Source organism: Microtus pennsylvanicus, chromosome 9 (genome assembly GCF_037038515.1).
Source record: "Microtus pennsylvanicus isolate mMicPen1 chromosome 9, mMicPen1.hap1, whole genome shotgun sequence".
Lineage (NCBI taxonomy): Eukaryota > Metazoa > Chordata > Mammalia > Rodentia > Cricetidae > Microtus > Microtus pennsylvanicus.
Window position 1 is genome coordinate 103,227,924 of NC_134587.1, and position 27,879 is coordinate 103,255,802.

The 27,879-nt window shown below is 42.9% G+C and overlaps 1 protein-coding gene across 10 annotated transcripts in view; it reads left to right on the forward strand.

Moving 5' to 3' along the window:
* Positions 1-27,879, forward strand: part of Marchf1 (membrane associated ring-CH-type finger 1) — an 814,098-nt gene that overhangs the window by 776,114 nt on the left and 10,105 nt on the right. For 7 of the 10 annotated variants that reach the window (XM_075986882.1, XM_075986884.1, XM_075986881.1 and 4 more), the window contains one exon: positions 24,144-24,291. In XM_075986882.1, the coding sequence (XP_075842997.1) occupies positions 24,144-24,291 (148 nt within the window). The remainder of the gene's footprint in view (positions 1-24,143; positions 24,292-27,879) is intronic. The other 3 variants (XM_075986889.1, XM_075986888.1, XM_075986890.1) reach the window with 1 other exon arrangement.

Sequence of the window (27,879 nt, forward strand, 5' to 3'; positions counted from 1 at the left end):
TTATTGGCCAAGATGGAGGAGAGCCACATGGTTGCTATTTAAAAACATCTGTTTTCCTAGTAGATCTATTTTATAGTGAGAGCTGAATCCAATTTACACACATATACAAGCACAAATATATCCTAAACAAGAATTGAATCACATATAATATGTTGGACCAAATTAAGATTATCTGTATATAGATTTTAATTATGTCTTTTGTTATAAGGTTAAAACCAAATTTTGTTACAAATTTTAAGGATTTTAAACCATGCTCAAGAAATATACAAATCCTGAGACATGCTGAGATTATGCTGAGTTTACAGCATAATCTTAAGAGATTTTGTTGTTGTTGTTGTTGTTTTTGTTTTGTTTTGAGAGCAGAGCACAAAGAAAATTGAAGAGATAAAAGAGAGTCTTAAGAGTGGAAAGTAAGGAAAGTGTGTTATGCCCAAATCCGCGAAGTCCCCACAAAAGCCAACAAGGAGACCAAGTCCTGTATGTAAAAACAAAGGGCCTTTATTTTAATCGTTTGCGAACTTGGTCTCTCCACACGTCCAACGTATTGGAATATAACAGGAAAGCCCCGAGCTCAATTAGAATTGGGTTTTTAAAGTAGTAAATGTCAGGGTCTCTGAGGTTCAGGACCCCTGATTGGCTGACATTTGTCTAGGGGTGTCCTGGTGAGGTGTGCTGGCAGGTGGTCCTATCTACAGTGGTTAGAATGTTAGGAATTTCCTTTGAATGGTCTGCTCCTAGGCAGTGGTCACGTTTTTTCTGCTACCAGGCATTGCTTCAGGGTAAACTACTGAGACTCAAGCCTCTTATTAGATTTATCTAGGGTCGAGTTCTACTCTGGCAGATGAAAAGGGTTGGAAATAAAACACTTTCTTTGGTTGACCTGTCCATATTTAGCTTATTATGGCTGGCCCCCACAAGTGCAGAGCAGAGCAAGTTTAGATATAAGATAATCGGGGATCATTTGCCTGTGTAGCAGCAGTTGTTGGGATATGAAGGAATTTGGAAATCAAGGCTTGCCAAATTTAGGCCATTGATTTGTACTGAGGCAAACCTGTTGTGATGAAATCTGGGTCTGTGGAGGAAGAGGGAGAGGGTCCCAAAACAGAACATCATATGAGTGTGTTCCTATAAACTCCAAGAGGGAACTGAGAGGTGAAGCTATGGGAATGCAGGCTGGAGCCAGAGACAGCCAGGAGAGCACAGGGGAAAAGGGAACCAGAAAGCTTCTTTAGTAGAGAGACCCATATAGGTGGGTGTAGCAAGCTAGAGTTTGGAGAGAGAGTTGCCCATGTCGTGGGAGCCCCAAGTGTTATGATATGGTGAGAGATTGGGCCTTGGTGGGTGAGTTGGATACGAGGAGCCCCAGGGTGGAAGAGAGACACAGGCCAGCTTCCCCGGAGAGTTTTATTGGAAGAAAAAAAGGTAGTGGGGGAAGGGGAGAGAGGGGAGAGAGGAAGAGAGTGCAGGAGGAAGAGAGAGTGTGTGAGAAGGAGAGAGAGATGCAGAGAGAGGAGAGGAAGAAAAAGGAGTAAGCAGAGTTCCGTTTTTTAAAGTTATGGGGTATGGGGGCACAATGCACGTGCACAGAGACCACACAGCAGGCCAGGGTACTGCCTGCCTTGCTCGTAGGAGTGATGCACTCTGTCAGGTCCCCAAGTGGCAGGGCTAGGTGTGCCCGGATGCTAACATCAAAAATGTAGAAGCAGGCTCCTTTGGGAACTAGAGAGATACTTTCTGGCAGAGAACAGGAAAAGGAGACCGCAGCAGCAGACAAGTTCATAGGTGCGCACATGCAGGGACCAGCGGGCTAGAAGGAGGCAGCCCTTGAAAACCAGACTCTAGAATCTGTAATCAAAGTCACAAATAAAATCGTACATACCTAAGGAGAGTCGGGACAGCAGCTTGGTTCAGAGCCAGCATGGCAGGAGAGCGCAGGTGTGTGCAGGGTGCATCCACGCTGCAGCCGGCCTCTCCTTCGCTTCCCACTCCCCTCCTCCTACGTCCAACTTTCGCTCCCACTCTGCAACAAACGCACAATTCCATCCATCATAACTTCAAACAGGAAATTTTCACAGTGTGCGAGGTAGAGGAGACCGGACAAAACCAGTCAGAGCTTGGAGCAGAGAAAAAGAAATAGGGGATGTAGAATCCTTTTCCGTTACCCTCAACTGCTTGCAGTATAAAGACAAATAAGTTTGAACCTCCTCAGGTCTGGTGCCAGGTAGAGAGACTACACTTTCTGTGGGTGAGGAAGATGGGAAGGTTCAAGGCTCGAAGTCCAAGGCATCCCCAGGAGTCAGGAGGACTGAGCGAGGAAGACACAAACTGTTCAATACATTGACCTTACACTGGGCAGGACCAGGGGCTAAAAGCCTGAGGAGACTGTCACCTGGTACCAGAACTTTCAAATAAAAAGAAAGGGCAAAAGCCGAGCTAAGAAACAAAGCCTCGCCCAAGGGAAAGGGACAAAGGAGGAGTTGGAGAAGAGGGTAAACCATAGATTTATAAACCAAGGCTGGGGGCACATCCTCCTCTAAGAATACCAGAGGGGGACTGAACGATCAGTGGTCACTACCCCCGGTCCAGGAAAGCATTTGCGTTGACCAAAGGGAAAACTTAAACAGCTGCCGAGGTTGGCTGCCCAGCGATTAGCCCCAGGTGAGTCGATTGCAGGTGGAATGAAGATGTGGGATAGGATCCTAGCGCAGCTTAGACTACTGAGGGACGAGTGCAAACTAGGAAGTCACCAACATTAAGGTTAGCTGGAAGAGTGCCTTGGTGAATGGGCGACTGAGTGAGAGATCAGGTCTTGGTGTGTGTGTGGGGGGGGGGGGGGCAGGGCTTTCAGAGGGTATGAGTGCTGTATTTGGAGGCTGGTGACTATGTACCTGTCTCTGAAGAAGGGGGAGGGGTTGATCTGGAATGTGGGCGGTTCCTAACAATGATTGGCATTGGTTCTCAGTCAGTTAATCTAGTTTCTATGAAGTCCAGAATCCAAGCCTTCCCACCTCAAATAATAACTTATCAAGAAACTCCCTCACAGACATGCCCAGGCCTTGCCCCCTAGGTATTTCCAGATCCTGAAAAGTTAGCAGTCAGGACTAACAACCATCGCAGTGGGTAGAGATATCCATATAGGAAGTTAAGTGACTGCTTAAGCAGGCTGTGGTAACAGGAAGCAAAACTATAAGGCAACCACGAGGAAGATGTGTACCTGGGCCCTCTATGGAGTTGGGTGGGTAAGAACAAACGACCGAAGCGAAGATGAATGCATGACCAATTAAATGATTTGTGAGCCTTCTTTCTTGTTACATTTGTGTTTGGAGACATTTCGATAAATGAACCACTAAATACATAGACTGTCAGGTCCCTGAGATCCTAAGGGAAATCTCCTCCTAGGATATCATGAAATAAACCCAGCAAAGGAACTGTAAACTAAGAAGATTATGTTAATGGTCACAATCATTAGCCAGAGGCTCCCAATTGCTAACTAATGCCTGCACTGTGCTTTGTCATGTACATAGCCCCGTTTAATCCTCCCCAGAACGACAAATTGATGTGTTGGGGTTTTTCATAAGAGCTGTTTTGTAATAATGCCGATGTGTGTGTGTGTGTGTGTGTGTGTGTGTGTGTGTGTACACGAGCACGCATGTGTACAATGCCCACAGAGTCCAGCATAAAGCACTGGACTCCAGAGTTGGAGTTACAGACAGTTGTGAGCATCCTAATGAGAGTGAAGTGAACCCAACTCAGGTCCTTTGGAAGAGCAGCACACGCTGCTTACTGCTGAGCCATCTTTCCAGCCCAGAAGATCTGGTCATAGTGTTGCAGAGAGGAAGACTGAGATGGGAGAGGGTTGAAGAACTTTAAAATGTCGTCCCAGTTTTCCACATGGAATAACTGGATTCTAGCCTAAGTGATTGCTATATCTAATGGTATGGGAGGGACAGGCTGAGAATTAACAGAGACCTACAGCCGTACATTGCACAAACAATGAGGGACTGTGGAGCACTCGGTTCTAAACGAGGTGTCTTTATCAAACCCTTTCCCTTAAGGCGTAAGAATATATACCAAAGAGGAGGCAGAAAGCCTTTGAGAGCCAGACGGGGTGGAGGACTCCTAGGAAGCAGTGTGTTCCACGCACAGCATGACCGATTGCAAGAATGAACTCACAAACACTATACCAGCACAGAGTCAAGCCAGACATGGATGCCACCCCTAACCGAGAAGTTATTTGCAGTTACTAACACTTTGCAAAGGAAAAATAAGTTTTCACCAATGGAGTTTCACGGAGTACATCAGCCACACTTGAGGGCAGGCCTCATGCCCAGGGGTGGGCAGTCAGCACAAAACAAAGTCTGTGATTTTGCTTGTTTTCTGTATTCATTTGGGCACTGTTTTAATCTTCCTGGTTTGGGGTTTGTTTGTTTTGATTTTCATTTTGGAGAAGGCTGGGGTGTATTTGTTTCCATCTTTAGTTTTTGAGAGGGAATATGAAATTAGGTGGACAGAGAACTGAGAGGTTGGAAGGAGCTTGGAAAAGCTGCGGAGGGCAAAACCGTGATAAGAATATATTATATGACCTAAAAAACAAGAGTAAGGAGAAGTTATATTGTCAAGGTGGGCTAGGAACTCTTTTCCCCAGGACAGCAGTTAACACTGGATGTGCATACTGGGAACACAGATGCCACTGAGATACAGAGGTGAGGACATTCTAGACAATCATACCTCTAAGTGCACAGAAAATGAACAACTTGGAAACTGAAAATAGTTGTCTGTCCTGGAGAAAAAGATGACCGCAACAGAAAAAATATTATAGAAAATTGGAGAAAATTCAAAAAACACATAAACAAGAAATATAAACACAATTCCACTTCATTAGCAACCTAAAAAGTAAAACATTTAAATAGTCTTTTACTGCTTTATCATTGCTTAAATCCTAAAATTTACAGAGACTAATATGGAAAATATGTAATTTTTTTACAGTGCAGTGTGTGTTTGTGTCTGTGTGTGTGTTTGTGTGTGTGTGTGTGTGTGTGTGTGTGTGTGTGTGTGTGTGTGAGAGAGAGAGAGAGAGAGAGAGAGAGAGAGAGAGAGAGAGAGAGAGAGAAAGAAAGAAAGAAAAAAAGAGAAAGGCCTTAAATGTGTCAAGTAATTTGCCTCTAACATTTTGTATGTAATAACTTATATTAATAAATACATAAAACAAACACTAATGAAATATGTAGGTGTATATAATGATTAACTTTTGACATTTTTCCATAACAGTGAGTACCAATATCTGAAATTTATTAATATGTTCTGTAGAAGAAAGCAAATGAAGTCCTGCATCGCTATGAAAAAGCAAAAATATTTATCTAAGACTCTAAAGTCAAGACAATTTTCTAAGAGTTGGCAAGAAAAAAAAAATCAGGTAACTTGCTTGTGCATAAAAAGCATGGGGACATCTACCAAAAAACCTCTATAACCAATAAGTGAATTTAGTAAGATTTCTAGATATAAGCTCAGTATATAAAAAATCGAATGTATCTCTATACACAAACCCCCAAAATACTGTAAAGTATGAATTAAAAGTTAAACAAAGCCAGATGTAGCAGTGCACATCTGTAATGCTAGTCCTCAGGAGAGTAAGACAGAGAACCCCCAAAAGTTTGAGACTAGCCAGACTATATAATGAGATCCTGTCTCAAAACCCTAAATAAGCATAATAATTTAGGGTAAAACTTTATTAATAATCTTCCAATGACTAAGTATTTAAAGATAGACATAACAAAAACCCAAGATACATGCCCTGAAAAGTACAAAACATCACTAATTTAAAGATGTAAATCAGTAGAGAGATAAACATTATTCCAGGGTTGGAAGAATACATTTGTTAAGACAAATCTATCTGTTAAGATGATCCAAAAACCCAATTCAATACTAATAAAATTTCTATAAAGATTTCTAAATACATTGCCAAATTAATTATGAAATTGGTATAAAAGTCAAAACATTAGAATAGCCAGACAACTTTGGAATAACACTTGAGGCATGTAAGACTGCAGGACCCAAGCCACATACAATGATTGTCAAGACAGACAAGTAAATCAGTGAGCCAACTAAAGAATCAAGACATAGACTATCACATATGCAATCAACTGATTGAGGCATATAAGACTTCAGGACAAAACCACATAGAATAACACTTGAGGCATATAAGACTGAAAGACCCAAACCACATAGAATGGTTGTCAAGACAGGCAAGTAAATCAGTGAGCCAAACTCAATAATCAAGACAGAGACTATCATATGTGTAATCAACTGAGACTTGACAAATATTCATAAAAGCAACTTGAACAAATGAGAAAAAAGCAAATTATGATGCACATCTCACTCCACATGCAAAAACTAGCAATAATTTTTGTTCAATAAATGTAGAACCACTTCCACAAAAAACCATAAGAAAAAACTTTATGACTTTGTATTAGGCAAATATTTTTAGCAAACAAGATCCACAAAAGAGAAGCCTGAGTGATGGATCAGTGAGTAAGATTATTTATTCTGCAAGCATGAGGACCTGGGTTCAAATGCTAAGCACACACATAAAAAAAAAGGCATAAGCTGTATGTGCTTGTAATTCCAGCATTAGGAGGCAAAGCAGGATAATCCTGAGACTTTCTGGCCATCCAGTCTCAGCAAAATGGTGAATTTCTGGTTTACTAAGAGACCTTGTCTCAAGACAGCAAGGAAGACAAAAGGAGAAAATGATTGGCATCCAGCTTCTTCATCCACATGCATGGGCACTCATGGCCATACATTAATGTGTGTGCACCCATATAAAAGATTCTGTCTCAAAATAAAAACAGTGCTTAAAGGATTCATTTGATATATCAAACTTGGCCAAAACATCTTTTCAAAAGTTACTGCATGTCAGGCAGTTGTGGCACGTGCCTTTAATCCCAGCATTTGGGAGATAGAGTCAGGAGGATCTCTGTGAGTTTGAAGCCAACCTGGTCTACAAAACAAGTTCCAGAACAGGCTCCAAAACTACACATAGAAACCCTGTCTCAACTTAGACAACAATGAGGACACTAAAAGAGACTTACATAGATCTAATCTACATGAGAAGTAGAAAGTAGAAAAAGACAAGATCTCCCACAGCCTACAGAGAGTGACTGTAGTCTAGTCTACACAGTCCTATAGAGAGTGACTGTAGTCTAGTCTCCCACAGTCTGCAGAGAGTGACTGTAATCTAGTCTACACAGTCCTATAGAGAGTGACTGTAGTCTAGTCTCCCACAGCCTGCAGAGAGTGACTGTAGTCTAGTCTACACAGTCCTACAGAGAGTGACTATAGTCTAGTCTCCCACAGCCTGCAGAGAGTGACTGTAGTCTAGTCTCCAACATTCCTACAGAGATTGACTGTGGTCTAGTCTTCCACAGAGATTGACTGTAGTCTAGTCTCCCACAGCTTGCAGAGATTGACTGTAGTCTAGTCTCCCACAGCTTGCAGAGATTGACTGTAGTCTAGTCTCCCACAGCTTGCAGAGATTGACTGTAGTCTAGTCTTCCACGGAGATTGACTGTAGTCTAGTCTCCCACAGCCTATAGTGAGTGACTGTAATCTAGTCTCCCACAGCTTTCAGAGATTGACTGTGGTCTAGTCTTCCATGGAGAGTGACTGAAGTCTAGTCTCCCACAGCTTTCAGAGATTGACTGTAGTCTAGTATTCCACGGAGAGTGACTGTAGTCTAGTCTCCCACAGCCTATAGTGAGTGACTGTAATCTAGTCTCCCACAGCTTGCAGAGATTGACTGTTGTCTAGTCTTCCACACAGAGTGACTGTAGTCCAGTCTCCTATAGTTTACAGAGATTGACTGTAGTCTAGTCTCCCATAGTCTACAGAGAGTGGCTGTAGTCTAGTCTCCCACAGCTTGCAGAGATTGACTGTAGTCTCCTGACAGCCTAAAGAGAGTGACTGTAGTCTAGTCTCCCAGGTTGTGTGGATGGTTTCACAAACCAAACATGCTTATCAGGTAAAAACTGTAAACTTTTACAGTTCAAATATGTCCATTGCAAGTGGGAATTTATCTTAATAAAGCTGTTGTCTCTAACCAAGCAGGAAGCAGGGGTGGGTGGCTCCCAGTATTCATTTCTTGCTTCTCCTTCCTGAGAATAGAGAAGATATCTCCACAACCTTCCTCAAGAGAGCCCTGTATGTTGGCCCCTGTACATGCAAAGGCTCTGGAGCATCCTAAAAGGGATTCTCATTCTGACAATGCAGACAGCTACTTGCAGAAGTATACAACATGGAAGGAAACACCCCTGCTAGGCAACCAATGGGTAGCCTCCATTCCTGAGCGCTACTGGAGTGAGGAACGGTATGCATGAGACACAGCAAGGATAAGTCTTAAGGAAAGGACAGGGGTCTTTAAGAGGGGACTCAGGCCCTGTATGGCTCCTGTCCTTGCCTTATTTTTAATTTTTATTGAGTTCTTTCTAATTAGTGTACAAAATACTGAGTTTCACTATGATACTTCCACGGACATGTCACTGCACCTTGCATGTGCTCTCCTCACCCCTCATGCTCCTTGCCTTGCTGCTCCCATTCCTCCCAGCTGTACCTATCCTGATCTCTTATGTCATATGTAAGTGTGTACTTTAAATGTAGATTCTGTACATGAAAGAAAAGACATATTCGTCTGACATTTTCCCTTTCCATTGCTGTCTCTTGTTCCCTGCTTGTCGTCCTTCAGCTATCTTTCAACCCTGTGTCACCCAGAGGCTCTTTGCTGGACTCTTCTCCAGCTGTTTCCTGAGCAATTGTTCTTTCTCTGTAAGAGGATAGCCTCCTTATCACCACCCCATTCCCCCCCCCCCCCCCCCCGTGTTGTGATGTACTAGCTCTCTCCTTTCTCTGCCCTCTAAGGACAATGAACACCCTCAAAGGGGCAATCTTTTCACTTTCTAAATCAGCATCAACTGCCTACATCCCCACTCCATCCTTCAAGTGCTAAGAAAACAAAACAGACACAGATTTATAATTACATTTTTAAAAGTTTGAATGCTTACATTCCAGCAGATCTGAATGTACATGTAAAAAAGAAAAACTGCCAGCAAAATTATGAATAATTTTTATCTGTTTTAAATTTCTATATTTTATAAATTATCTCCAATGAATAGGCAGTTGATAAAAATGATAACATTGCGAAATGAAATATAAAGACATAGAGGTAGATTCCCATGTTGGAGGAAAGGCACTACCAAGAAAGACAAGTAAAAATAAATAAAAAAGTATTGTTCGGTCAATAGTTGCAGGACATGATTGAGTTGGACTTTACAGGCCCTTTTGTCCTCACAAATAAGAAGAAAGGAAGTGAGAAGCCTGAAGCAGTTATAAATACGCACTTAGTCTGAAGACAGGAAGTTAGGGGAGTTTACCCATAAGAATAACAGTGTTTTCCAAAGCAGAAGTCATCCTTGGTGAGACCTTCTCTCACAGCAGAACGAGGGTCCTCTCCTCTGGAGTACTGTAGGGCTAGAAGCTGCTCCCTTTTCTCCCCTTCATCCTCATGGCTGCACAAATGGCCTTTTGTTAACCCTAAGAACCCCATGCACATAGTGACTGGAGATTTGGTGAATGTGACCCATTTGACTACCATGACCCGGGACTTCCACGTCTGTCATTTGCCTCCTGCGAGTGCCAGAAGTTCGTTTACTCTTCCTGCATAGCTCAGGCTGGCCCTCATCTGTTCCTATGAATCTGAGCCCAGGGACTGGCCGCATTGTAGATTTCACCTGACAATTGGTGAGTTCAGCACCAGAAAAGTAGTACCTTCATCCTGCCCCTCCTCCCTCTGTTCCCCCATCCCTGTCTCTTCAGAAGGACAGACATACTATTTGCATTCTTTCCTCCAGAAGAGGCTAGCTTACATCCATGTCTTTTATGGCATTGACATATGGCATCAAGTAATTGTAAAACTTCTTTGCAAGCAATTGCATGAAGGACTTCAGGGAATGCCATCGATTTCTCTCTGCCTACTAACCAGTCTGTGTCAATCCTAAACTCTGTACTGCTTGACTCAGACCAAGTAGCTAGGGTCTTGACTACCTGGCCACTTTCCTCTCTTCTTACACCTTTTTTTTTCCTTATGCACATCCTCAGCCAAACCTCTGTCCCAGACAATACTACATAGTTTAAGATAATCTAAAATTCCCTGACCCTTCCCCTTATAGCACAGTCAATCAGAAGATACTTATGATCGTCAATAGAAAAGAGATACTTAGATGGAAATATTAGAGTCCTGCCTCATTTTCAGTTTAGTGACAACTTTACCTCTTTGTTAGTGTTGTTAGTTTGATTGGTTATTTTTTTAATCCTTTTATTTTGTGTGTGTTCATGTACTTGCACACATGCACACACATGTGCCCCAGCACACATAGCGAGGTAAGAAGGTAACCCATGAAAATCGATTCTCTCCTTCTAACATGTCTGTAAGCCAAGGCTGCTCATTTGTTCCCTGCTGCCCAGACCCAAAATAATCGCACAGAAACTGTATTAATTAAAACTCTGCTTGGTCAATCACTCAGGTGTATTGCTAGCTAGCTCTTATATCTTAAATTAACTCATATCTATTAATCTGTGCATCACCATGAGGTCGTGGCATACTGACAAGATTCCAGCAGGTTCCGGCAGGCATCTTTCTCCTTCGGCAACTACATGGCATCTCCTCTTGACTCCACCTACTCTCTCTATATATCTTTTCCAGCCTGACTATATTCTGTTAAGCCATTGGCAGAAAGCAGTTTCTTTATTAACCAATGGCAATGGACCATATTCATAGCATACAGAAGGGAATCCCACATTACATGTGGGACCAGGGTATTAGACTTTAGTCATCCAGTTCAGCAGCAGGTGCCCTTATCCACTGAGCCATCTCACAGGCCATGATTGGTTCTTTTTGTGAGGCAGCACCTCACTCTGTAACCCAAGCTGATCTAGAGCTCACATACAGTCCAAGCTGGCCTCAAATATGAGATGTCTCCCTGCCCCAGTTTCCTGGGTGCTGGGATGAGTTCATGAACCACCTCATGCAATTTCTTTGGGTTTGGCTGTTTTTTTTTTGTTGTTGTTGTTGTTTTCTTCTCATTAGAAGAGATAATGAGATTAATGTCAGACTACTTAGTAATTTCTTCTGCCAGAATGAGATCTAGTGATTCCAAGGAAATTAGCAGTTGATTCTTCAATAGAGGAAATAGTTCAGTATGTAGTAAATTCAGCAATCAAGAGTAAGCCTCAATCATAGATAACTGGTAATGAAGGGTATAGAAAAGGAAGCAAGGCCACCCAATTTTTATAAGATTTCTAATAAAAAGGACAGAACGTAGCCAACTACAAAGTATGTCTTTAAAGTAAGAGTTTTCCTTTTCGTCCTCCATGCTGAGGATTAATGCCAGGCCAGTGCTCTTTGACTGAGCAATGTCCCCCATCACATCTTCATATTCTTAAACATTCAACAGAAATATGGCATCTGTATAGAATGAGAATATTGCCAGGTCTCAGGAATTCCTCACAGAGCATGCTAACCTAAGGGGCCATTGCAGGAAACAATCTGGCACAGTTCCCTAATGCCCAAGAAATCACTCTGGCATCCTCACAACTGAATTAGAGCCTGAGGCCCCTGGGGATGTCCTTATTCCAAACCCATTTATCCCTGAAGACATTATCCATGGTAGTGTGAAAAGAGTCCCCCTTCAGTGATGCCAATATTGGCACACATGTGACTGTTCCCATATGTGAATGAGCATGTCTCATTTTCTCCCACTTATTTTTGTTACTCTTCTTGTAGCTGTGACAATAATTTCTATCAAATTAAGCAACTTAAGAAAGGAAAGGTCTGCTTTGGTTTATAAATTTAAAGTATAGGGAAGTGGACAGAGAAGGCTAGGAGATAGGGACAGTGACAGAGAAGGCAGGGTGACAGAGAAAGTGACAGAGAATACCATGGTGACTGAAAGGGAAGGCAGGGTGACAGGAGCATGGGGCAGTCAGCCATATTGCATTCACAGTCTGAATTCACATAACAACTAATTTTTCAATGGCATTATTATTGTGTGTGTGACAATGTTATTGAATTGCTTCTCTCCTTCAACCTATTACCTGGGCTCCAAGGACTGAACTCAGATTACGAGTTTTGCTCAGCAAATTTCTGTACACCGAGCCACCTCACCAGCTTCAGTTTCTCCTTCTATTCAGTCTAAGACCTCAGCCTATGACATGGTGTCAATTGTATTTAGTGTGGGTATTTCTACTGCACTTAATTGAGAAACTCTCTCATAGACATGCCCAGTAGTTTACCTCTTCGATGATTCTATATTCTGTAAAGCAATAACATTATTAACCATCACTCCCACTACCAAGTGAGAATCAGCCCTGGGATGTAGAACCCATTGTACTCATGGAAAATGAGGACATCTGGCCAGTTGTGGTCAAACAAACACACTCTATTTTCCAAACACATCAAGTCTCTGAACCTCAAACACAGTCCAATGCCTCCCTATTCTTTGCAAGCTCATATTTATTTTAAGTCATGGTAGTACAGTTTAAAGCAAAGGTTTCTAATATGGAACATGTATCAGTTCTCTTTGAGAGAACTCATAAAAACCATGGTTGATGCCCCGGAAATATAAACACAATATTCTTCACAAAATTTTAAAGAGGAAATTGTGCATGCTTAGAAACCTCAGTGCTTTGTGAATGAAAGATAGAGGAGGAGGGGGGGGGGAGGAGGAGGAGGAGGAGGAAGAGGAGGAGGAGGAGGAAGAAGGAGAAGGATAAAGAAGGAAGAAGAAAGGAAAGAAAGAGAAAGAAATTAGAAAAAAGAGAAAGGACGGAAGAGTGAGAAAGGAAGAGAGAGAGGACAAATGGGAGGAAGGAGAAAATTAAGAAGAAAGGAAAGAAAGAGAGAAAAAAGAAGAAATTGGAGAGAAAGGAAGGAAAAAGGAAGGAAAGAAGGAAGAAAGAGAGAGAGAGAGAGAGAGAGAGAGAGAGAGAGAGAGAGAGAAAGAAAGAAAGAAAGAAAGAAAGAAAGAAAGAAAGAAAGAAAGAAAGAAAGAAAGAACAAACTATCTTTAGGTTCTGGAGGAAGTTCTATGGCTATGTCTCATAATGGCAGTAACAGGTTCTGGTATGATATACTAGGTCAAATGCTCAGGCATCATGGTCCAGGTCTGATGACTCAGCTCATAAAGACATTTGCCACCAAACCTAACAACCCGAGTTTGATCCCTGGAGCCCATATATTAAAGGGAGACATCAGACTCCCATAGATTCCTCTGACTTCCAGACATGTCCACCACTCTCTCTTCTGCATATGTATATATCAGTAAAGAGTAGAAGCACTCAGGAAACAGAGGCAGGTGGATCCCTGAGAGTTTGAGGCCAACCTGGTCTACAAAACGAGATTCAGGACAGCCACTGCTTTTACACAGAGAAATCCTGTCTTGAAAAATAAAAACAAAAGAATAGAGACTAAAATGTCAAGTTTAAAAAGTCATGTATCATGTCAAAATACTTTTAAAACTGATTTCTGATATTTTAACACAGATACTATTCATTTAAATGCATTACCAGTTCTAAAACCTGAATCAATGAGTTATACATTAAAACTGAACTTGCTTCCCTTTCCGATGCAATGCAATATAAATGTTTCAGATTTGTTTCAAAATAAAGTGGTTAAAAGACTCAGTTAAAAAAAAAACTTCAGCTCTAATTGAATTTTCTGTGCAATATTGAGATCTGACAGTAGCATTGAGTTGGGACAGACTGGGAAGATAAGACTGTTTTTGATCCAAGGAAATAAGTCCAGACAAAGGATTGATTGTCCATAGAAGGGAGTTTACTGTGGGTTCCAAGGAGAAACTTTTCTCTCTCTTTGCTGCCACCTAAAGGAATATTCTAGAGCGATATTTTCCAACACAATGAAATGCAATTGAAAAAGCAACATAAGTGCTTATAAAATCAAAGCCTATTATCACTTATTGATGTGCAGTCTCTTAATCTAATAAACACTTTAAATTCCACAGCTGCCACCCTAATCAGCGATCTTTCCCAACACCTAGAACAGCGCCCTGTACAATATGGTACTTGCTTTATTAGATTAATTTAAAAAAAATCTACTGTCATCCCAGTTTCATGTTCTGGGCCTTTGTTTCTTCTTCCAGAAAAAGAAGGATTGAAAGTGAGCGATTTAAAGTATCTTTTCAGTCAGGCCAGAAGGCAGGTGAATCTCTCTGAATCTGAGGTCAGCCTGGTCTATGCAGTACGTTCTAGAAAAGCCAGACCTATGTAGAGAGACTGTCTCAAAAGACCAGTAGTAATAATAAATAAATTAATATATGACAAATAAATAGATAATAGATAGACAAATAAATAAACTATGTCTTTCTCACCAGGCCTGGAGGTACAACCCCAGTTCTTGGAATGTAGGGGGATCATATTAGGCTTGAGACCAGCTTGGTCACATTCACAGGTTCAGAGCAGCCAAGACAATATTGACTGACTCTGTTCCAAGAGACAAACAGCCTGCCTTCTAATATTCCCAATCTCTGTGAGTCTGCTTGGCAAACTCCAAGGTTATGATCACTGAGCGATGGAAGAGCGGTCTGGCTTGAGTAGCCCCCACACGTGCTGTGGAGAATCACTAAAGAGGAACAAATGAGACATATTAGGTAGAAATCAGCATGAGAGACAGGCTTCCCAGAGAGCAGCCCTGTCAATAGACACACTGCTGTGTTGATTCCAGGAGCCCCTAAATCTACTGTGAAGAGAAACTGTAAATTTTCAGAAACGCAACGCGGTTCCTTTTGTGTGCATAATTAAATATCCTCATGAACATAGCACCATAGATTTGCTGAGGCATTGACACGGTGAAACAGCGCTGTTGACTTCTCCAAAGCAAATGACTTGCTATTTCTCCCAAGAACCTCCAGGAGAAAACAGTATAACCAATATTAAAAAAAAAAAAAAAACTTTGTTTAATCTGTAAATTGATCTTTAACTAATTTACGTTTTTAACATGATAATGGCAACTCCAATATAGGTAGATTTGGGGGAAACATAAAAAGGAGGGAAAAACAGGCTCACTAGTACAAAACTGTTATTATATATTCCATTATCTCTCTAAATTATTCTTATAAATACTTCTTTTCTTTGGGAAGTAACTCTCAGTCCTTTCCCTACACGAAACCATTGGAATTCACACTAATAATACAGACTCATAGTTCCTACCCCTAGCCATGAGTCCACGACGCAGCCTAAGAATTTGCCATTTTAGTTGCCTACCCACCAGACCCACACAGATGTGTCTGGGTAGCATATATTATCGTGCCCTCAAGATAGATTCATCAAAAACACACGTTTCTCTTTCTCCTCTCAGCTCCCAAATCGTCTTTGTGGTAGCACTGCACCCTCTAGTGGAAAATTTTGCTGTGCCATCCCCTACATCGAAATTACAAAGATGTTGCTGGAAAAACCCATCACAAAAGGCTTGGTGGAAAACAATGGAAAGATGAGGGGAACAGTATAAAAGAAAACATCTCGATAATCTAGTATCAGGCTTATGCACAATTAAATATTAATGAATCTACAGTGTAGGTTTATATATGTACATGTATTTTAGGGAGGATATTTTAGATAAAGTTGACAACACAGAACTTTAGTCTCAGTTGTGCTCCATTTCAGTCACTTGTACATCCCGCCCATTGTGGCTCTAAATTATCCGCAGGAAAAGGCACCTGTGCGTTGATCACGTTCCACCCTCTTCGTTGCCCTCATTCCCTGGATACTACGGTCTTGTATCCATTCTTGGTACAACAGTTCATATGGGGATGGCTTCGAGTACGCAGAAGGATATGCTCAGGTGGCATGCAGTCACTCTGTCATTTCACAGAAGAGACTGGAGGCCTGCTCACTTCCGAACTCCCGACCAACTTTGCTTCATGCCGTTCGGCTATTCAGTCACTTGAAGCTTCACAAATTCGGCTGTCCACAGACATGGTGCAGTCTATGAAATGAGTGGAGCAGGATAATGAAAGAGATGGCGGGGACCCAGGCAGATCAAGTTTGCTACAGTGAAATAAATGAATCATTACCATTGTTTGAAGCCTTCTGCGCACCTAACGGAACTTTGTTTCAAAAACTGGCTGTGATTTCCAGTTTGCTGACTTACAGTGTGCTGTTTATATGTGTATAATATACGACACATCCCCATCCACACAAGGGACAACAATGCAGAGCTATGGCTGGAGCTCAGTGGTCTAGTGTGTGTCTGGCATCTGTGCAGTGCTCAGTTGAGCACCAACAGCACAAACTAAAGCAGATGATATTGTTCCCCCATTTTACCAAAGAGGAAAGTGAGATATAAGGAGGGTGGGTTACTTGCCCCAAGTAACGTAAAGCTCTTTGTCAGTGTATGCTTAGCAGGAGTGTCAATCAAACTGCCTCCAGTGGCACTCCAAGGTGTTAAGGTGAATGTGTCTGACCTGTGCTCCTTCTCCAGCTCTTTCTCTGCTCCCCGTTCTCACTCTATGTCCTCCATGGTCTTTGGTCCCAGACTCTGCCATTATCTTTGCTTTCAGATGGTTTCTCTTCTGCAAACTGACACTCCTCTCTGCATCATCAGAGTACACCATGTATATGTATATGTAACAGCTTGAGTTACACTTCACAGTTCTTGGTACAAACTTAACCACCCTATCTGCTCAGCATCCCCTTGCTGCTCTCGCTTTAACCACTCCTCATACTACGTCTTTAAAATGGTGTTGTAGCGACCCCTGGGGTTTTTGACAAGCTGCGTTTGACGGCTTTCACTTCTCCACTTCTGTGTTCTGAGGACAGGAGCATCGTGTGAGTGAGCTCTAACGGGACACTTCACAGGAAAATACTCTCTTGGGGCTTCAAACACCTTAGGAAATTTAACAATCTGAGGTCTCTAAAAATCCATGTGAACCAAGAGCACGGCTATTGCTGAGGTAGTCAGGATAGCTTCCCTGGGACGTGTCCACCCGACTGCTGCCCAAGCTCTGCATTTCACATGGCAGACATAACCTTGCACAAACACCTCACATTGAAGCCTTGGAATACTTACGTTTGTATATGGACTTGAACTACAGGTCTCATGCATGCTAGGGAAGGACTCTTTGATAAGGAATGACTCATTGAGCTGTACCTTCAATCTTGGGGTGTTTGGGTCCCTTAACCTTTTATTAAAAGAAAACATACAATTGGGCATTTGAGATAATCTGTAATATATTGTATTCACTCCTAACAGATGAAGAAACCAAAAGTATATAATCTTTTAGACGCTATCACCTACGATATGCAAAGCAGCTTACTTTTACCTCTCTTTGTCTTTATAGTTAACAGAATAAATCCTACTGTTATGAGGTTTGATACTCAGAAAAATTTAGCCCTTGTTGCAAAACTGGTTGGGTGGATGATTTAATTCTGCAGGATCAGATATGATCCCTACCCCTCAGAGATGGCACCAACATTCTGAGTTAATCCAGAGGGTGAGGACAATCCAAGTCCACTTGGATGTGAGATGACAGAGTCCACATTATGATAACTGAAAAATGCTCACTGATTGGTTGGTTGGTTGGTTGGTTGGTTGGTTGGTTGGTTGGTTGGTTGGTTGGTTAACTGGTTGGTTGGTTGGTTGGTTAACTGGTTGGTCGGTTGGTTGGGTTTTGAGACAAGGTTTCTCTGTGCAACAGCTCTGATTGTGCTGGAACTCACTTTGTAGAGCAAGCTGACCTTGAACTCATAGAAATCCACCTGCCTCTGCTTTTGAAGGTCTGGGATCAAGGGTGTGTGCCACCACTGCCCAGCTTCACCAGATCCTTTTTAACCTATGGGTACTCTTCAGTATTTTCATTTGCTGGCACTTACCAGCACCAGCCATTCTTGTCAGCACTTTAGATGTGAGGAAATGAAAGGACAGAGAATTCAAAGGGCTGAAACAGTTGGCTTCAAAAAACTTACAGTTCAGGAAGCTGTGTGAAATGGTTTGGTGGCCACTGAGGTGTGGCTCTGATATCAGAGAGAGCACAGGCGAGCGTGGCATCATCGGCTATGATGTTTGAAGAAGATTTGAACATCTGATTTTGAGTCCTTATTTGAATGTTCTTAGACCATATGTTAATAAATTACTGGCTGTCAAATAGCAAAAAAGCAAAAACAAAAACAAACAAATAAACAAAATAACCTCAGGTGAATTATACAGTCCTTATCGGCAGAGCTAGAATTTGACCCCAGAAATTTCCATCTTAGCTTAAGTATTCCTTGGATTAGAGACCTGTACAGGTGCACAAAGAAGTGGCTCCCTCCACAGAGCTCTGTCTTCTGGCTATGTTAGTTACTTGCCATACTACTGTGACAACTGATGCTAGGGTTGATTTGGGCTCACAGTCTCGGGGGATCCAGCTCACTGTGGCAAGGTAGGTGAAAAGCAGAAAGCAGAACAATGTGTGCCTGTGTTCTCTCTCTCTCTCTCTCTCTCTCTCTCTCTCTCTCTCTCTCTCTCTCTCTCTCTCTCTCTCTTTCTCTTTCTCTCTCTTTCTCTCTCTCTCCTGAAACCCCAGACTGGAATAGTACTGCTCATATTCAGAATTCAGAGTAGATCTTCCCACATCAATTAATTAACAGAATCTAAATAATCCCTCAAGGACACACCTGGAGATGTGTTTCCATGGTGACCTCAAATCCTATCAAGATGACAATCCAGATTACTCACAACTAACACTGGAAACTACTTGGAATTATAGCAGCCTCCCAGAACAGAGCACATTTATTGCCTTGTTTGCAGAATTCCTATGACTCGAGAGTTCAAAAGGCAAAAGGAGATTCAATTTGAGCATTTGCCACACAAGTCTTTTGATTTGAGATTCTCAACTGTTCTTCTCCTTTAGAGTAAACTTAAGCTGTCATTTTTAGTAAGATGGCTAACTGCCTGCAATATTATCTTTACTTCAACCAGATACCCATGACTTCCTCCAATCCTAAACTAACCCATGTACAAACTCTTCAAATGACAACACAATATTTCTATTTTGATTGGGTATTTCACAGGCGCCTCTAGATATATGGCCCATCTCTTCCTGTTTCCATTCAAAATTCCTTTGAATGTGTTTCCTTGTAATGTCATGATACAAAACCCTTTCCTCCTGTCCCTATTGTCAAGAGAAACAGAGGAATTGGACACACACACTCACACACACACTGTCCTTTCACTATGGCCCATTAACAGAGGTGCCAAGCAACACCAATATTTACATAAAGAACATGTAAGGGTTTAGTTATCAGCAACAAAGCCTGGGCATCCATATGGATAGTTGGGTGTCGTTCTGTAAGGACAGGCTCACATCAGGGACACTTTCTGACTTGTCTTTGACAGTAACTGTCTCTGTCACTCAGTAACCTCAACCAGCTACTCTGTCTCAGGGTGGCTTTCCTAGCATCCATCAAACTTTTAGGAATTCCACTAAAGATCTGAAGAGGTAAACTTTCCTTCTGGTGTTCTTAAATGGTTGGCTACAGATGTAGCTGTGACTTTTTATCTCAAAAGTTATGCCTCACAAATGTTCAGACTGTGATTTGGTTCCCTCCCAAAGTACTTGAAACTATAACATAATTCTATTTTAATAGGTTTTCCTGTCACTTCAACGTTAATTTAGAAAGTAAAACTAGAAATGCAATGGAACTGCTTTAGTGAGCAATGAACTGACTGCCAACCACTTTATTCTAAACAAATTCACTGGTTATATGATTTCCTTTCATTCAGCATGACATATTCGCTTTAGAGACAGTCGAGTCCTACTGATTCTGTCGCCTTCCCTCGTCTGTGATTGGGAGTGACAAGCACTGCTTCTGCACTCCGCCAAGGCCACTCTACAAAAGACCCTCATTGGAACTCAGGCTTTCAACTGTGCCACAGTAACCAGAGGACTCGCTCACACCAGGATGGCAGACCTTCGGGATGCTTCAGTGGGTCAATGGCCCTGCTGCCAAACCTGGGCGTCCGCATTTAATTTAAGAATCCACACAGGCTAAGGATAGAGCTGTCCTGCGACCTCCACAGCCACCCTGTGGCATGTGTGCACACTCACTCACTCACTCACTCACTCACTCACTCACTCACTCACTCAGTCACTCACTAAATAATCGAAAAAATTCAGATTACAGGAGCCCTGTTGCCTCAATTTCCAATTTGGTAACTGTGAGGTGGAACCCCAAACAATAGATTACTAACAAACTCCCCAGCACCCTCACTGGTTCTGGAGAACACTCTTCAGAACTGCCGCTCTAGATTGGAACCTCATGAAGCTTCTCTAGTGTGTCACGCCACAGAACCTTTGAGAGGTGTGCGTAAACTCTCATTCACATGATGGATTGTGTTATGGTGTCTACAGAATGCAATGCATTTCAGACCTGATGTATATGACTAACTCCACAGTAATAATACAAGAAGACTCAGAAAATTCCAAACAGTTAAAATGCAGCTTTGAATTTATGCAAATGAAATTATGGCAATAGTTGAAACAGATGGATGGAAACTCCTTGCCCTGACTGTATAAAAACACAATACTGCTAAGGACCCATGAGAGAATTCTAGAGTCTCTAGAAATTCTGGGTTATGTTAGAAATCAGAGAGATACATAGGAGAATTAGGAAAGAAAGGAATGTGGGGAGGGAGAAAGGAAATAGAGGAAGGAGGGAAGAAGGGAGGGAGAGAATGAAAGAGAGAAAGAAGGGATGGAGGGAGAGGAGGAAGGACGGACTAAAACAATTATGCTCTGTGCTTCGATGTTTGTTCATCTCAGTGAGAGAGCAAAGGCCAAGGGTGATGAAAACAAGGACCTAAGACCAGGGGATGCGAAGTCTGAAAGCAAAGATCACGCCAGCTACAGAGAGCAGTTTGTTCGGCCAACCGTAGTTGATGTGGTTTCAGGGTACGAAGGAAAACTTGACTCGTATGACAGGAAGATAGAAAGTGGTAGAATTAAAAAGATGTGGGAAAGGAGCCAGGCGTGATGAGGTCAGCTTCTTGTGAGATCAGCACTCCAAAGACTGAGGCAGGAGGATTGTGAATCGAAGGTTAGCCCTGGGCTACCTGGCGACACCCCGTAGGGCGGGTGATGTGCAGGTCTACCAGGTCACCTGGTGCTGATAGCGGGAAAAGCTCTGAGAACTGGAGGAGCCTCTGCAGGAGATGTCCCAAGTGTCACAAGGCAATCAGGGAATGTGAGCACAAGTCACACATTGCTTTGTGGCATTGGGGGAGAGAGACAAAGGCAATGTGGATTTCCTCAGTGTTTTACTTTGTTTCACCCAGTCTTTACTAGCCAAGCTTGCTACTGTCTCAATTTCAACATTGCAAATATTAAACTACAGTACTTTCATAACTTGTTAAAATAAATCTTGTACCCTTACTTCCTCCATCTATTTGCCGTTATGACACACGCTTTGTTGAAAAGTTTGTACACGGACCTGTGCAGACATGAACAATTGATTAATGCCTTGCTTTCTAAGGAGGCCCTGTGGAGAGGCCCACATGCAATAATGTCTTCACATGGCAGAGGGCACTGTGGTCCTGCATCTACACTGTGGAAAAAATTGATGACCTTCCTACACTTTCTCCTTAAAATGTCTCTTCTAATCTCACTAACATGCAACAGCCTCTGAGCTCCTATTGCCCAGCACCAGGATCTTTGCCAATGATTTGTTCCTACCCTATCCACTTTTGGCATTTTTAGACCCCTTGATGTTAGACAATATATTTCATTTCATAAAATTGCTTTTAGATATAAGTCCCAATTTTTGAAAAGAGATTTGTTCATCTGTATTTCCAGGTATTTCTATGCCTTCCTACCAGGGAAGCCAGAGAGCACGACATCACCTTGAGCTGAAGTCACAGGTGGTGAAGGACTCGATGTAACCAAGACCTTGGCAAGGTCCCTGGCAAGGCCAGTGAGCACCAAGCCACCTCTCCAGTCTCAGAAGTCCTGATTGTTATGATTTTTTAAAGCCAATTTTCTGATTGAAGGTGGACTCTGTGTATGTGTGTGTATCTGTATGTGTTTACTAAAGTTAATATCCTGCACTAGTATACAGAAGATCTCCATACAGAAATAATTGATTATTGTACAACTTCACATCTTTTTTGATACCAGGATGATTTGAGAGATAGTTATCAAATCACAAGATGCTATTGGCAAATGGTAATATTCTTTGATTTATGTGTTATTCTAATTAACTTTACAGAAATATCAAAGATGGAACAAGATCTTAAAATCAGTCTTTCTCAGAAGTGATAGCGGTTTTGTTGAAATCCAGTGCTCAGATATTCACGATTTTTTATTGATCAATTCTCACTAGTGTCTGTTTTTGGGGGTGGAATAGGATACTACAAGGCTAGCTGCAGCTGACATAGCTTGAGATCTCTTTCCTTCCTTGAGGTTGCAGGACGATTGTGGATACTCTTTCTGGTCATGATGCTCTTGCTACCGGATAGCAAAGAGGAAAAGAACTAACACAAGGATCAAAGGGGCAATTCCTGGATCCATGGGGCAAAATATTGACGCCCAGGTAGCTAGCCACTGAAAATGCTGGCAGAGGTAATGTCTTCCCTTAACCAAGAAGGCTCGAAGTGCAGAATTTATCAGGGATCACAAGAGACCTCAGGGCCAAGCGAAGAATGGCACCTGTCCACTCAGCCTGAATCCCTCCCCGTAGCCTGGATCCCTGCCCCCAAACCTGGATCCTTGCCCCTAGTCTCAATCCCTGCCCTGCTGGCTACCACAAACTCTTCTCCTGAGCATGAGGCAAGCAGGGTGCAGACAAAGTAAATAACTCCAGCTAGTGGCTGATCCTGGACCTAGATACATGTCCTTCCTGCTTTTAATTGAACTATACTGAATCCCACATGTTGCTAGGACAGAGAAAAAGAGGAGTCTTTAGGAATTCCAAGCGTTTTGCTTAAGCAAAGACATAAAGAATCAGGGCTTATTAAAAAGCTTTGCATACTGGTTCATAATATCTGGAAACTCAAGAGACAAAAATAAATATTCCCAGCATGCAAAGGTGACCCTACCACTGCCAGGACTTTAAAAGTTGAAACGCCTGTTTTAAACTATGATAAACAAACCTTCATTTCTACTTCATGTCTAAAGCTTGTGACCTTTCTTGCTTTGCTGACTGAGGGGGCAGTCACCAGCATTCTGAGGAGTGGGACTCAGGGGACATGTGATGGTTGGAGCATTTGCAGCTTTCACGCAGCGAAGAGTCAAGGGCACTCTGAGAGACCCGCAGCAGGTTCTCCTTCCAGTTCTCCGATGTGAACCGTTATCTCTCTAGGATACCTTTAAACAGAGGGCGTTAACTTCCTCTCGCAGCTCTCAAGCCTCTGCTAAATCCTTGTCCAATTGTCCTACCAAGCACAGGACACTTGTCCAGTTACATGGTGATCCCTGAAGCGAAAGCTGCCAATCACTGCTTGTTAACGCGGTACCGCCATGGGCTGAAGCTGAAAGCAAATCTTTTCTGGAAAGCTTACTGTTTTATTATCATGTGTGTGTGCGCACATGTGACTGCAACATGTACGCACACGCGTGTTTTCACCCACCACTCTCCACTGCGTTGTTGTTTTGTTTTGGGACAGTGTTTCTCACTGAACCAGGACTCACCGGTTCCAGCAGTCTGCCTGGCCAGTGGGCCCCAGTGTGTCCTTCTGTCTCCGCCTTCCCCATGCTGGAGTTAGAGTCACTGCCATGCCCAACTGTTAAAAGCTGAACCATCCATCACCACACCAGCCAAAATCATACAGTATTGGGAACCTACCTCAATCTTACTGCAGAAGGAGATACAGACCAGCTTCATCTATCTGGAGACTAGGACATTGTTTCTCATGAATCAAGTTGTCTTTACTTTGTCAGTAATGATTTCATAGCTCTCCAAATGCAGGGACTTACACAAATATAGCAGCCTGGTGTAAAACAGAAAACATGATGTCGACTCTGCACTGCACATCCCTGCCTGGAACATAAACTGAAAGCCAAATATTCTGGTTATAAACACGGTGGTGAGTGACTCTTTTCTGCTTGCAGTGGGAAAAGCTCCAGATGACCACAAGTGAGAGAAGGAAAATCTTCTGCTCCGTCACCTTCCACGTCATCGCCGTCACCTGCGTGGTGTGGTCTCTGTACGTGCTGATCGATCGGACGGCAGAGGAGATCAAGCAAGGTAACGACAATGGTAAGGACATGCCACCCTCCTTCCTCCTCCTCTGGATTCCCATGCTGGCACCCAAGGGCAGACAGGGAGCTGCTGCGGTAGTCATGGTAAGGACATGCCTCTCTCCCTCCTCTACCCCTGGCTTCCTGCGATGGCACCCAAGGGCAGACAGGGAGCTGCTGCGGTAGTCATGGTAAGGACATGCCTCTCTCTCTCCTCTACCCCTGGCTTTCTGCGATGGCACCCAAGGGCAGACAGGGAGCTGCTGCTGAAGTTTAGGTTTCCGTTAGGTTGCCAGGTAGGACACCTGAACAAGGGCCAGAGTTTGCAGCCGAGCCTTCTCCAATTATCTCCTTGGTCAACTCTGTCTAAAAAGCATGGGCCACTTAGGATCCCAAGTAAGGACTTGGGAAGTGTTAGGTCCCGGAGAACCTTTGAGTCAGAGATTCATGGCTATCATTCACTTCTTGGGAATTCCCAGAGGCTCAGGGAGCGTCAAGCTCTGTCCAGTACGAGAACACAAACAGTTAGAGAAGTGGAGAGTTTCCGAGCGGTGGAGGCACATGGCTTTAATCCCAGCGCTAAGGAGGCAGAACAAAGGAATCTCTGCATCTGAGGCCAGCCTAGTCTACAGAGTGAGTTTCAGGAGAGCCAAGACTACACAGAGAAACAAAGAAAAGAAAGAAAAGGGGGGGGGGGAATAGAGGATTTTAAAGTTTTGTTTAATTCACCCTACCTGCTGCTTCTTTGAAGACTCACAGTAACACCACTGTAGGACAGATACGTACTGGGTAACTGATGCATGGGATTAGCACTGTAGCTGAAAAATTTAGCCACACCCAGTTTGTGAAGGATTGTGTCCAGGTATATTCTTAAGGTTAAAACCTTCCCAGGCTTGTCCACTTAGGGGCAGCGGTGCACACCAACCTGCCTGCACTGCCAAAAGTGTCAGGGATTTGGAAGGTTCCTGGCCTCCAGGGCTCCTGGTGTACACAGTAGTATAAGGGAAGATGCAACGGAGACAGCCTTGAAGATCCCAGTGTCCTTTACTAAGAACAAAACCACAAGAAAAGTCTAAATACAAGAGAAGCGGGTAGGATGGGATTTTATTTTAGAATTCATTTATGTAACATCAACTCATTTATAACTGCATCAGTTACAGCGAACGTCTGGGTTTTGCCACACTATCGCTCTCCCCAAAGTTTTCGCATGTAAGGTTCCATATTAAATCTGGATTTAATAAGTTCTCATTCTCATCCCTGCAGGTAGGATCTTAAAACAATGATTGCACATAATAAGTAGCAGACACCTGGCCATGCCTAAATAGACGCAGACTGTCCCCATTTCACAACACCCGACTCTCCCCCTTAGGAGTAAAGGGTGTTCCTAGCTACTCAGGGCAGTTCTGATGACTCCTGGTTGGAGACTTCCTTCTCTCAGATGGCCAAGTAGAGCCCCCACGGGAGAACCACGCATTTGCATGACTAGACATTCTCCTGACTTGGCCACATGGTGATATACACGAAGCAGGACTTCATTTCACATATGTCATATGCAGACAAGATTTTCATGGGAAACCCTCTTATTTAGTCAGCTGCGCTTGTCTGATGCCTGAGACACATGAGTTGTGAGTGCTTCAGTACCAGGAGGTTGATAGTCTCACATGGAGAAAAAACCACACCCCTCCTTTCTTCTGTACCCCTGCTAATGCTCCCGTGGCCATCCTTCTGTTCTTTTACCTTTAGCGCTGCTCGAATGCTCTTAACCACCCCCTCTAGTTTCATACTCCGCTCATAATATACTCCAAAGCTTGCATCTCCCTCCCTCCTGAGAACATCTCTGGAAGTCTTCCAGGGACTCAAGGTCCGTATCCACACAATCTCCCACATCCAGCCTCAGCACCAGAAGAAAGACATCCCTAATAACCAGATCCCCCTTCTTTATACAAAGACAGAAAAAGCCTCTTACCTAGACCATCTCCATTCTCCCCACCTTCAACTCGTGTTCATTCACTACTACAAAATTATGAATCCAAACATTATGTCCACTCAGTATTGTTAGTATGTAACCCCAGTTCCTTCTGGGGACTCTGTTGCCCCGAGGACCTATGTGTCAGCAATAGGGTCAAACATCTTTCTTTCCCTGAGAATCTATTCTAAATTCCTGCTCAGCTCTTTCCCTGTGTGCAAAATAATTCTTTACACACACACACACACACACACACACACACACACACACACACACGGAGAGTCAGAGCAAAAGCAAGAGACTGCTCCCACACAGATCCCTAACCTAACTCCTAGGAAACTCAGCTCAAGAGCCCAGGACTAGCAACACTTTGTTTCCTAGAAATTCACTAGAAATGTACGTGCCAGCCTTCTATTCCCCTAGACCTCGGTATGCGGAACTCGTGTAGCTCTGAAAGGCACCGCCCTGCTGCATATTACCTGTGGGTGAGCCTCCACTTTCCTTGAATTTTGTCTATGGAGTTTCTCTACCATCACAAAGCCTGCTGCTTCTCCCTGGACACCCAGACTTACTCCTTATGTGACGGTGTCAGGCAGCCTTGCTGAGACTCTCAGCCCCACCAAAAGTCTCCCAACTAACTCAACCGATTGTTTGCTTGTCTCCCTGGACTTGCTCAAAGCAGGCTTGGAGCAGTGTAGGGAGTTGTTATCACTGCTCACCACATCACTGTCTAAGACAGTGTGCAGAAGTATATGCTCAAGCTTTCCCACTCTTTAGTTTGTAGAATTTTCTTTGAAATGCTTGTTTCTCATTTCTAGGTGGGTCACTGTCTTAACTGGGGTTTCTAGTGCTGTGATAGAACAGTATGACCAAAAGCAAGTTGTGGAGGAAAGGGTTTATTTCCACTTACACTTCCAGGTAACAGTCCTCGCTGAGGGAAGGAAGGACAGGCGCTCAAACAGGAAGGGAACTTAGAGGTAGGAGCTGATGCAAAGTATTACCGGCCTGCTCTTCATGGTTTGATAAGCCTGCTTTCTTGCAGAAACCAGGACAGTCTGGCACCACTCACAATGGGCTCAGCCCCCTCCCACTGGTTACCAATTAAGAAATAAGTGTGGTGGTTTCTCAGAAAATTGGAAATCAAGATCCAGCAATACTACTCTGAGGCATATACCCAAAGGATGCACGCTCATACCACAAGGACATTTGCTCAACTATGTTCATAACAGCATTATTTGTAATAGTCACAACCTGAAAACGAACCAGATGCCCCTCAATGGACATTTGCTCAACTATGTTCATAACAGCATTATTTGTAATAGTCACAACCTGAAAACGAACCAGATGCCCCTCAATGGACATTTGCTCAACTATGTTCATAACAGCATTATTTGTAATAGTCACAACCTGAAAACGAACCAGATGCCCCTCAATGGACATTTGCTCAACTATGTTCATAACAGCATTATTTGTAATAGTCACAACCTGAAAACGAACCAGATGCCCCTCAATGGACATTTGCTCAACTATGTTCATAACAGCATTATTTGTAATAGTCACAACCTGAAAACAAACCAGATGCCCCTCAATCGATAAAGAAAATGTGGTACATTTACACAATGGAGTACTACTCAGTTTAAA